Here is an 11774-nt window from a genome sequence, read left to right on the forward strand (position 1 = left end):
CCTCCAGGGTGCCCTTAATCCCCTCTCCTGGTTGTTTATGGAGGGCCCTGACAGGCACATTTGTCTGAGGCATCTCTTGGCTGAGAATGAACCCTCCTGGCTGGGAACTCCTCACCCACATCCCTGTGCCAGGAGGCTCCTCAGGGGGAAGCTGGAGGGGGACAGACAAGAAGGGGGTTGTGCACCAGGGTTTGGGGTCAGGTTTGGGCTCCATGGGAGCTGCCTGGGCCTGGAGAGGGCTCTGAGTTTAGTTCTCTCTGAGGTCTTGGTGGGTTTTGCAGGTGGAGGATCAAAATGCAGCGAGGGAAAATAACTTTGCTCCAGGCGTGGGGAGCAGAGCTGAGCCTGCAGCCGTGGCAGCAGCTCCTGTGCTGCTTCTCTTCCCCATGGAACAGCTCCACTGCAGTTTCACCTTCCCTGTTAGGATCTCTGGGGCTGCCCCTGGGCTGTCTCTGCCCTCCCCCGGGCTCCAGAGCAGCCTGCAGGGATCCTGTGTGTCCTGGTGACAACAGTGACAGCTCAGGCTCTGTGCTCACTGGCTCCAGAGACAAGTGCTAATCACAGCTCAGATCAACACCATCGGTTTTCCTTTCCTCACCTCGTGTAGCTCCTCAGGGAGTTGCTTGCAGGTTTTAGGTTCCCTCCAGCATCAGAAATCAGGGGGTAGCAGCATCGTGGCAGTCTGCCCATCCCACACTGGGCTGGCTGGGAATGTCTGTGCCCACCCTCGGGGAGGAGGGGGATGCAGAGGCCAGACCTCCTCACCAGGTGCTCCAAGAATCAGAGAATCCCAGGCTGGTTTGGGTTGGAAGGGACCTTAAAGCTCATCTCATTCCAGCCCCCTGCCATGGGCAGGGACACCTTCCACCAGACCAGGCTGCTCCAGAACATCTGCAGGAGCTGCTCTGGCTCATGGAACAGGACAAGGCAGGACCTTCTCCTGGGGACAAACCTCCCTCTGTTGGGTGTGTGGTGAGAAATCCCCAGCTCTGTCCTCTCTGCCCTGGAGTTCTCATGACCTCACTCACAGGGGCTGATAAAACGAGGGAAAAAACAGGCTTTTTTTTTTTTTTCCAGGTTGGAAAAGCAAACAGTTTTTCCCATAAAACAGGGAAAAAAACAGGCTTTTTTTTTCTTTTTCCAGGCTGGAAAAGCAAAAACAGCTTTTCCTGCCACAGGCAATGTCACCTTGGTGGAGCCTGACAATGCAAGGCTCCATTTTTTTTTTCAGAGGTATCAGGTCTTGGTGTGTCCCATCTGCTTTGATAAGAGCTTGGTGGCATCCAGCAACAGCTCTTACCTGTGCCAAGGCTCTGCCCCAAACCAGCTGCTGCCTGCTCTGTGCTCCCAGGCCCAGATAAGGGCTGCAAAGGTAATTCCCAATTTGCACCGGCATAAAACAGAGCCAGATCTGACCTTGGGAGCTCAAGGCCCCAAAGAGGTGATGAGTGGGTGGGAGGAGGATGAATAATCCAAGCTCTGAGTGCAACAGAGCCTTGAGAGGAGAGAGTTCACACTTAGCAGAGTAATTAGAAGTCAGGCAAGCAGCGGAGGGTTCTGGCCCCTTTCCTTGGGAGATCAAAGCTTGTTTTGGCAGGGGCTGTGTTTAAATGTATTTCTGGAAGGGCTGGAGGCTCCTCAGCCGTGTCTGCGGTCTCACTTTAATTTGCTTTGATATCCCAGGCAGCCTCGTTGTTTGCAGGGTGTCAGGGCCCCCCCTGAGCCACGGGAAATGCTGAGCAGAATCAAGCAGCCCCTCACTGTTTGCACGCCCACAGCTTCACATCTCCCCCCTCTGTGAGCACCGAGGAGGGTCCTCCAAGCCTGGGGGCAACTCCAGCCCTTGGGGAGCATCCCCGTGGGATTGGGAGTCCCTGGGTGCACCTTGGGACAGCCCAGGGTGTGCTGAGCTGCCACATCCCCCTCCCCACTCTGGCCCCAGGGCAGCCCAAACACCTTTCCCCTCATCCCTGCCAGTCTCCTGTGTGTTTTACCTGCTTTTCCCATCCCCTTTGGATGCACTGGAATATCCAGGTTGTCGATTGACCTCTGACTTCACATCTGATGTTCATTTAGACGAGGAGATCGACACTGACCTACTGCTTCAAAGAGACAGTGCTGCTGGTTTGCACCTTTCAGGACAGGCTGCACCTTTTCCCAAGCTTTGGGGCTTTTTTTTTTACCTATGGGAACCAGCACAAATTCACCCAGACCATCATTTAAGACGGATTAGTTGGAGTCCATTCAGTCAGATTTTAAATGGCTTTTGGGGTTGTTTGTTTGTTTGTTTGTGTTTGTTTGTTTTCCTGGCAGATAATTTGCTTAGGAAATGAGCAAGTGAAAAAGATTCGATCTAGTTTCATTGATCCACGTTCCTTTCACACCTGTGGTTAATTCAGGATGTTCCTTAACTGTTCCTGTACAAGCAGATGGACAGGAGGGGAAGGGACCAGAGAAACAAAAAGGGGTGACTGTACCTTGTTTTTCCTGTCTGCCCAAAACCTCCTGGCGCTGTTTCAGGCCCTCTCAAGCCCAGTGGCACGGGCTGACCCCACCTCTAAGGTGTGGGCTGCCTACCCAGGACACCCTGCACCCCTCAGGTTCCCTGCTTTCCCGGTGACCATGGCACAAAAGCACATCTTTTCCCAGGTCACTTGCCTGCCACCTCTCATCCATCACACCGGCAAACTGCAGCCAGGTCCCAGCCCTGCTCAGCACCCCGTGAAAAGCAGCCCTGCCTGCCCAGCCCTCAGCCATGAGATCATCGCTGGCAGAGCAGGGATTGCCTCCCTGCAGCCCGGGGAGAGGGCTGGGCCATGGGCAGGGGCCAGCCCGGGGCAGCAGCTCCTCCTCCCTGCCGAGTTTCCCTCCTGCGATGTCTGCGGGGTGTCTGAAGGCGGAGTGGGGCATCCTTGGACCCTCCGGGTGTAATTTGGAGCGTGGCTGCAGAGGGGAAGGGGTGGGATGGTCCTCCCTGCTTGGCCCCACACCTTTTCAGAGGGAGATGCATCCCTGCCCTGGGGGGGAGGTGGTTCTCCTCCATCCCAGCACACCCAGGTTGGTGCTGCCTCCTCCTGAACAGCCCCTTGCAAACAGCATCCATGTGGATCAGAGGAATCCACCTCCCTGGGGTCCAGGTGACCTGTGTTGAACCCAGCAGGGTTTGGCTGTGCCTCTGCCCGGGTCTGTGAGTGCCAGAGTGTTCCCCCCGACCAGCTGTTAACTACAGAGTGAGGAGGGTTAGGTGAAAACCTCAAACTGGGGACCAGAAGGAGCTCAAGGGCTTATTTTGTCCTGATTTTCTCGCTCCTTTCAGGGTTTCTTGGGCTCACACTCTGAGGCTTCACACCCGGAGCCCTGAGAGAAGAGTTGTTTTTCCTGAGCTGCTTTGGTTTTCAAGAGAGCTCTTGTGCTCCTGGGGGCTGTGCCTGGCTCAGGGCAGCGGGTTGGGGCAGGAAGGCCTGGAGTGGTTTGTTTTGCACTAAGTGACTCTGCAGCCTTTAATCCCAAACAACCTTCCAAGAAACGGTCACATCCTTGGAGGAAAGTGCCCTGATGCCTTTGGATTTGGTGGTTCCCAGGGCAGATGGGATGTGTGTGTGAACTCCCTGGATTCAGGGCTCTCTTTCTGTTTTGCTCCTGTATTGACCCAGCCCAGAGGGATCCAGAGCCATGGACAGGCACCTCGGTCTTCCTAAAGTGCAGGTGGTGTTTTGCCTAATGTGGCATTTTTTGGGAGGATAAATCTGGGAAGTCAAAGTGAATACTCACCCCTGCACAACCTCAGGGTGCTGCTGCAGGAATGGGATGTGGGAGCTCTGGTTGGCCTGAGGTGTGGAGAAGTTCCCCCCTCTGCATCCCCCTCCCTGTCTGTCAAGGAGAGCCTCGTGGCAGGGGGATGCACAGGGTGCTTTGGGGGTGCTGGAGAGCAGAGCCCTGGGGGTGCTGAGGCACCAGGAGTCTGGAGCAAAAAGCAGGAATTCCCTTGGCCTCCCAGACACAGAGAAGGAAGAAGATATTCCCACGGCCCCAGAGCATCCCTGCACGTCCCTGCCCTGCTCACACTCCCTTTTCTCCAAAGTAAGATCCCTGGCACTTCAGCCACCGCTCCAGCAGCTCTCTCTCCTGTCTTTTCGTCCTCAGACCTGGCTCAAGGGCACCTGCAGCTGGGACAGCTGGGCAGGGAATTCCGGGCCGACAGCAGCCCCCTCTCGCCGTCGGAGGTGGAAGGGCAGTCCCCGGTGGCCGTCAGGTACCGCAGCAACAACCAGCGCCGCTTCTCCATGGAGGCAAGTGCTGCTGCAGGCTGGGGAGGGGGCAGGGGGGACATGGGAACCTCTGGCTGTCACCTCCCTGCTGGCTGGAAGAGCCAGTGTTGGGTTCGTGGGGACCTGGCAGTGCCAGACTCAGCATCACCCCCGTGGTACCCGACCGAGCCCAGGCACATCCCCATGAGCACATCACCCCCCTTTTCCCTTTTCCTCTCACTGAGGGTCCCACAGATGCTGCCCCATCACTCCCCCATCCACAGCAGCTCTCCCTTCATCCCCCATCTCCTCTGTCCCTCTCTGCAGGACGTCAGCAAACGCCTCTCCCTGCCCATGGACATCCGCCTGCCCCCCGAGTTCCTGCAGAAGCTGCAGATGGAGAGCCCGGAGTTCCCCAAGCCCCTGAGCAGGATGTCCCGACGGGCTTCCCTCGTAAGGCTCGCTGTGCCCTCGGGCTGTGCCAGGGGAGGGGCAGCTTGGACATCAGGAGGAATTTCCTCCTGGAAAGGGTGGTCAGGCATTGGAAGGGGCCGCCCAGGGAGGTGCTGGAGTCCCCAGCCCTGGAGGTGTCCAAGGACGTGGCCCTTGGTGCTCTGGGCTGGGGGACAAGGTGGGGGTCAGTCACTCAGTCTTGGAGGTCTTCCCCAACCCAAAGGACTCTGTGATCCTGAGATCTGCATCCTCTCCCCACTCTGTGATCCCGAGATCTGCATCCCCTCCCCACTCTGTGATCCTGAGATCTGCATCCCCTCCCCACTCTGTGATCCTCAGATCTGCAGATCCCCTCCCCACTCTGTGATCCCAAGATCTGCATCCCCTCCCCGCTCTGTGATCCCGAGATCTGCAGATCCCCTCCCCGTTCACACCTCAGTGCTGCTGTGCAGTTCCCCAGGCCTGCACATTCCTTCCCTCACCTGTGCACACACCTGACTGTCCCCTAGGCCAGGCTCCTTCCCCGTGGGAGGAGGTGGGAACCCTCCTGCAGTTTGGCAAGTGCTGGAGCCTCTGCTGGTTGAAATGCAAATGTGGATAAATAATGAATTAGCCCCTGCATTAGTGCTGGCATTTCAGCTTCTTTTGCTGCAGAGCAGCAGCACAAAGTAGGAGCAGAAACTCTGTGCCCTGTGTCCAGCTGTGCAGGGCCCTGTCCTGCTGCCCAGGAGTGCCCAGTGCTGGACAGGTACCACAGCCAGGTCTCAGAAGGCATCTTTGGAGCCAACATGCCTGTTCAGGGGGAAGGAGGAGGACAGGAGAGCTCGAATTTACCTGCCTGTGTTGTCTAATCAATAAAATAGACACAGCCAGAGGGTTGTGTCATTAATATTCATGGTCCCCTCTATGAATAAGGAATGTGGCTCCAGGGGTTGTGCAGCACCTCTGGATTGCAGAAGCCACTTCTTTCCCCTGCTCAGGACGTGGCAGTTCCCAGGGCACAGGGAGGGGTTGGGGAGTCAGTGGAGTAAAAAATCCCACTGTTCCCCTGGGATTTGCTGCTTCAAATCCAGCCTGAGCGAGCAAGAAAGCAGCTTCCCAACTTGGGAGAGCTGGGTGGGCTGTCAGTGCTTTCCCGTGGGGCAGAGCTGGGGGGGCTGCAGGAGCACCCCAGACCTGGGGCTGCTGGTTCTGCCTGGGCACGGGGTGGGGGGACCCCCTTCAGTGGCTCCCCAGGGTCCCTTTCCCTGCCTGCTGGGTGCCAGCTGTCCATCCAGCTCCATCTGCTGGTGAGCAGCGTGGCAGGAGCCCTCGGATCAGGGCTGGGGGGGTCTTGGGGTGGGCTGGAGGCAGAGCTGCTGGCCCGGGATTACAACGAGGGAGCTGGATTTTGGGGGAGAACGGCACCATGTTGTTAAAGCTTCAGGAGCAGTGGTCTGCCCTGTGCCTTGGAGGCTGTGCTGCTGGGAATCACCCCTTTCCCTGGCACACACATGATCCCAGCTCGCTGAGGAGGTGTCTCTGTCCACACAAAATTGCAGTTTCGGGGGGTCTGCTGGGAGTGACACCCGACTCCGTGGATTTGCAGGGGCTGTGCTGCTGTCCCCGGGTACACGAGAGCAGGTCCCAGCAGCACATTAAGGAGTTGCTGTTCCAAGTGGGAAAATGTCCCTTTCACACTTGATTGGAGCAGCACACAGAGGAATGAGCAGTCACAGTGAGACCAGACGTAGGGAAGCACTCATGGACAGGCTGGACACCAGGAGAAGGATCCCACGGGGCTTCTCCCACAAAAAGGGCATTTTGCAAACCACAACTCCTGTTCCCAGTGCTGGTGGCGTGTCAGGCTGGTGGGTGGGAGAAGGGGATGCAGGGGCAGGCTGAGGATGCAGGTCCATCCATCCCACTTAAGCAGCCAGTCTGTTGGGAAGGTTTTCTGATGGATTGCCTGCACAGCTTCTCCGGGAAATTAATGGACTGGATGTGCTTGGATCAGCTGGCAAACACCTGCCTTGACTGGTCTGCCCCAAAACTGTCACTGCCCAGTGTCCCTGACCTTATCCCTGGAGGTGGAGCCATCCCTGGATGAGACACCACCCCCAGTGATGTTTTCCTTTCTCTGTTACAGTCAGATATTGGGTTTGGGAAGCTGGAGACCTACGTTAAACTGGACAAACTGGGGGAGGTGAGTATCCTGTGGAGTATCCTATTAATTCCCTGTAAGGAATTAAATAAAGTCCCAAGGGCAGCTTGAAACACAAAGGGCATATTTCTTTAATAAATCCCAAAATTCAATAAAGCCAAATTTCTTCAATATCCAGGAACGTTCAGGCCAAGTCTTTCCGTGGAGTTCAGACCTGGCCCTGGCACTTCAGATGGTCCTTCCTCCAAACGTTTTGGGGATCTCAGTGCTGTGCCAGGCTGGGAAATGGGCTGCAGGGCTTGTTCTCTCTCTCCCCCTCCCAGGGCACCTACGCCACCGTCTTCAAGGGACGCAGCAAGCTGACAGAAAACCTCGTGGCCCTGAAGGAAATCCGGCTGGAGCACGAGGAGGGGGCTCCTTGCACGGCCATCCGGGAAGGTGAGGCCAGGGGGGCTCCCCCCCATCACAGGCAGGTTTGGGGTGGGTGGTGCAGGGGGATGTCTGTACCTGGGATCACTCCAGGTGGATTTGGGGTGGGTGGTGCAGGGAGATGACTGTGGTCAGTCCCAGCTAGATTTGGGGTGGGTGGTGCAGGGGGTACTTGTGGTCAGTCCCAGGAGGATTTGGGGTGGGTGGTGCAGGGGGTACTTGTGGTCAGCCCTGTCTGGATTTGGGGTGGGTGGTGCAGGGGGATGTCTGTGGTCAGTCCCAGGTGGATTTGGGGTGGGTGGTGCAGGGAGATGACTGTGGTCAGTCCCGGGTGGATTTGGGGTGGGTGGTGCAGGGGGTACCTGTGGTCAGCCCTGTCTGGATTTGGGGTGGGTGGTGCAGGGGGTACCTGTGGTCAGCCCTGTGTGGATTTGGGGTGGGTGGTGCAGGGGAATGTCTGTGGTCAGTCCCAGGTGGATTTGGGGTGGGTGGTGCAGGGAGATGACTGTGGTCAGCCCTGTCTGGATTTGGGGTGGGTGATGCAGGGGGATGTCTGTGGTCAGTCTGAGGTGGATTTGGGGTGGGTGGTGCAGGGGGTACCTGTGGTCAGTCCTGGGTGGATTTGGGGTGGGTGATGCAGGGGGTATTGTGGTCAGTCCCAGGTGGATTTGGGGTGGGTGATGCAGGGGGATGTCTGTGGTCAGTCCCAGGTGGATTTGGGGTGGGTGATGCAGGGGGTACCTGTGGCCAGCCCCAGGTCCTGCTGCCCCAACCTGTCTCCTGCCCCCCAAACCCTGCAGTGTCGCTGCTGAAGAACCTGAAGCACGCCAACATCGTGACCCTGCACGACATCATCCACACCGAGCGCTCCCTCACCCTCGTCTTCGAGTACCTGGTGGGTCTGGGGGGCTCTCTGGGAACGGGGGGACAGTGTGGGTGGGTGAGGGGGGTCAGGGGCAGGACAGCCTGACCTGTGCCTCCCACTGCAGGACAACGACCTCAAGCAGTACCTGGATAACTGTGGGAACCTGATGAGTGTGCACAACGTGAAGGTAAAGGGGGGGTGCCCCCCTGCCCCTGCATGTGGGGAGCTCACCCGGAGGCAGGGGAGGGCTGGAGACCCCTTCTCCCTTCAATTCAGCCCTGTTACTCCTCTTTGGCCTTTTTCAGCCTGTTCTGACACTCCACCAGCATTTCTCTGGTCACTGCCACCCTAAATAAAATCACTGTGCGTGCAGACCCGACTGACCCCCCTTTCTGTGTCTCTGAACCCTTCCCTAGAGTGTGTCCCACCCCGGGCCAGCTTGGAGGGGTCTTTCCTGGCCATGAGTTTGGGATACCTCGAGGCAGGTTCATTTTTAGGGCCCGTGTCCTAAAAGTGCTGAGTGCAACCCCCTTCTCCTCCCCGCAGATCTTCATGTTCCAGCTGCTGCGGGGTCTGGCTTATTGCCACGGGAGGAAGATCCTGCACCGAGACCTCAAACCCCAGAACCTGCTCATCAACGAGAGGGGGGAGCTCAAACTGGCTGATTTTGGTAGGTGACCCTCTCTGGGGGTGATGCAGCGTTAGGAGGAGGTGCAGCTCCTCTGATGTCCGTCCCTTCCGTCCCCAGGACTCGCCAGGGCCAAGTCAGTGCCCACAAAAACATATTCCAACGAGGTGGTCACGCTGTGGTACCGCCCCCCCGACGTCCTGCTGGGATCCACGGAATATTCCACCCCCATCGACATGTGGTGAGTCACAGCCCCAAATGGGGCTCCCTGGGCTCTCTGGGGTGGTGGGTCAGGCATTTCCATCCACATCCCCACGGTGTTGGTTATGCCAGAGGGTGGGGGGCTCTCCCAGAGCTGTTTTCCACGTCCCCTGGGGGTCGAGGTCTCCAGAACGTGCTGTCCCCATGGGGGTGAGAGGGGATTAGAAAGGACAGAGCTCCTGGAGGTCATTCCCTTGCTCCAGGAGCCTCATCCCTGGAAAAGTGTGTGGGGGGGTGCCCTCCCTAATCCCGGGGGTGTCTCCCGCGCTCCAGGGGCGTGGGGTGCATCCACTACGAGATGGTGACGGGGCGGCCCATGTTCCCCGGCTCCACGGTGAAGGAGGAGCTGCACCTCATCTTCAGGCTGCTGGGTGAGGGCTGCGCTGTGCCCGCGTCCCCACGCGAGGGCAGTGGCTGCCCGCGGGAGCGGCGGGAGCGGGCACGGCCGGGAGGGGGCGGGAGGGGGAAAGCGGGGGTGGGATGGGGTGGGATGGGGCGGAAGGGGGTGGGCTGATGTGGGATGGAGTGGATTGGGGCGGGCAGGAGTGAACAGGGTTGGGCAGGCGTGGGATGGGGTGGGCAGGGGTGAGAAGGGATGGGCTGGCAGGGGGTGGGGTGGGCAGAGGTGGGCACACGTGCTCTGGGGTGGGCTTAGGGGGGTTGGCACGGGCAGGGGTGAATAGGGGTGGGCAGAGGTGGGCACACGTGCTCTGGGGGGGCAGGGTTTGGCAGTGGTGGACTGGGGTGGGCAGAGGTGGACACACGTGCTCTGGGGTGGGTTGGGGTGGGCAGGGTTTGGCAGGAGTGCCCTGGGGTAGGTAGGGTTTGGCAGGGGTGGGCTGAGGTGGGCAGGAGTGAACAGGGCAGGCATGGGCTAAGGTGGGCAGGGGTGGGCTCACATGCTCTGGGGTGAGCAGGGTTTGGCAAGGATGGGATGGGGTGGGCAGAGGTGGGCACATGTACTCTGGGGTGGGCAGGAGGACACAGGGGTGGTCAGGCATGGGGTAGCAGGGCAAGTGTGAGCAGGGAGGTGGGCAGAGCTGGTCTGGCACAGGTAGGGGTGGGCAGAGTCTGCCCACAGCCCCCCTCCAGGCTGGCAGAGGTGGGAGGGTGAGGTGCTCCTCACTGGCTGCCCCGGGCAGTGCCAGCCATGTCCTCCTCTCTTGGGGACAGGAGACCCACACTCAGGAGGCTTTTCCTTCTGTACCAAATGACCGTGACAGGTTCCCCTCTGCCCCCCTCCCAGGTACCCCCACAGAGGACACCTGGCCTGGGATCACATCCAACGAGGAGTTCAAGGCTTACAACTTCACCCAGTACCGAGCCCAGCCCTTGATAAATCATGCCCCCAGGTACCTGCTGGAGCAGGGGCACCAAAGCCATGGGGGGCTTGTGCTGGGTGGAACAGGGAACTTGGGGAGACCAGTTTCATTTTCTCCTTGTGGTGCCGGAGGCTGCAGTGCCTCTTGTCCCTGGGTGCAATTGTGTGACTGTCTCCTGGTTTTATTCCCTCTTTCTCTCAGGCTGGACTCAGAAGGCATTGACCTGCTGGCAAACCTCCTTCTGGTGAGTGGCAGAGCAGCCCAGGTGGGTGGCAAAGGGATTTGTTCCAGAGAAGGTGCTCTGGCTGCCCTCACACTGGCACTGGAGCCGGGCAGGAGAGGAGCTGTGGCTGCAGGATCAGCCCTGGCCCTACAGCTGTCCCAAAGCACCTCCCCCCAAGGATGGTGAACCCTTTACCCTGTGTCCTCTCCCACACAAGTGAGAGGGCACGAAGCTGATGATCCATGAGGTACAACGTGGCCAGGGCATTCCTGTGCTCCCCCAGCGTGTGCTGTGCCCTGGGCTGCCACAAATGGCACTGGGAACTGCCTGCACCCCCCCCCCCGGGTCTGTCACCCAGCACGTGGCATTGCTGGGGCTCTCAGACAGGCAGAGGTGCCCAGATGTGCCCACACGTGGCCTCTGTGCCCGCTGGGCACCGTCCCACCCGTGCAGAGTGTGTGTGACATCCTCTCTCTGGGGCTTTGTGCAGTACAGGGTCAAGAGCCGGATCTCAGCAGAGGCAGCCCTGCAGCACCCCTACTTCAAGAGCCTGGGAGACAGGGTGCACCTCCTGCCTGACAGTAAGTGCTGCCTGTCCCCTCGTGTGCAGCAGAAAGGGGTTCCTGGGCAGCCCCAGGGGGTGGGTGGTTGGCAGCCCCTTGTCTTTGCTCACTCAGGGGTGCTCCTGCAGCAGGGTGGGGTGGGAGCTGGATGGCTGTGAGAGCAGGGAAAAATTTAGGCAGGATGGGGAGGAATAGGAGAGAGAGAGAAGAGCTCTGATGAGAGGCCACATGTCAAGGCTGTCCCCCTCCCCGGCTCTGGGGTTGTGGATCAGCTGCACTGACCCCTCTCTCTGCTCCCTCTGCCCAGATGCCTCCATCTTCTCCCTGAAGGAGATCCAGCTTCAAAAGGACCCTGGATACCGAGGCTCAGCCTTCCAGCAGTCAGGTAGGACTGGGGAAAAGCCCTCTGGCCTCTCCCAAGCGGTGCCATGGATTGTTCTGGCACTGGGGTTACTCCCAGTAGGTCCCACATAGGAAAAAGCCCAACCTCCTCCCTGTTACCTCCTTTAGTCCACAAATCACCCCTGGGGCATCCTTGCTTGTCACCTGCCACGGTACTAAAGTCACTTTTAGGTGTCCTGAGGCACAGCTCCTTCCTCCCTGGATGCCACGGGCTCGGGATCTCCCAACCCAGAGCACC

General features: G+C 58.9%; 1 protein-coding gene across 2 annotated transcripts in view; it reads left to right on the top strand.

The window, feature by feature from the left end:
* Positions 1-11774, top strand: part of CDK18 (cyclin dependent kinase 18) — a 36595-nt gene that overhangs the window by 21608 nt on the left and 3213 nt on the right. The window contains exons 2-15 of one of the 2 annotated variants that reach the window (XM_051808858.1): positions 1232-1372; positions 4144-4289; positions 4575-4700; positions 6829-6885; positions 7167-7281; positions 8073-8167; positions 8262-8324; positions 8684-8807; positions 8886-9006; positions 9300-9397; positions 10273-10378; positions 10550-10592; positions 11062-11152; positions 11442-11519. In XM_051808858.1, the coding sequence (XP_051664818.1) occupies positions 4284-4289; positions 4575-4700; positions 6829-6885; positions 7167-7281; positions 8073-8167; positions 8262-8324; positions 8684-8807; positions 8886-9006; positions 9300-9397; positions 10273-10378; positions 10550-10592; positions 11062-11152; positions 11442-11519 (1123 nt within the window). In that variant the 5' untranslated portion in view covers positions 1232-1372; positions 4144-4283. The remainder of the gene's footprint in view (positions 1-1231; positions 1373-4143; positions 4290-4574; positions 4701-6828; positions 6886-7166; positions 7282-8072; positions 8168-8261; positions 8325-8683; positions 8808-8885; positions 9007-9299; positions 9398-10272; positions 10379-10549; positions 10593-11061; positions 11153-11441; positions 11520-11774) is intronic. The other variant, XM_051808857.1, reaches the window with a different exon arrangement.

This window comes from Manacus candei, unplaced genomic scaffold (assembly GCF_025592945.1).
Source record: "Manacus candei isolate 608988 ecotype Guabito, Panama unplaced genomic scaffold, ASM2559294v1 h1tg000073l, whole genome shotgun sequence".
In the NCBI taxonomy this organism is placed as follows: domain Eukaryota; kingdom Metazoa; phylum Chordata; class Aves; order Passeriformes; family Pipridae; genus Manacus; species Manacus candei.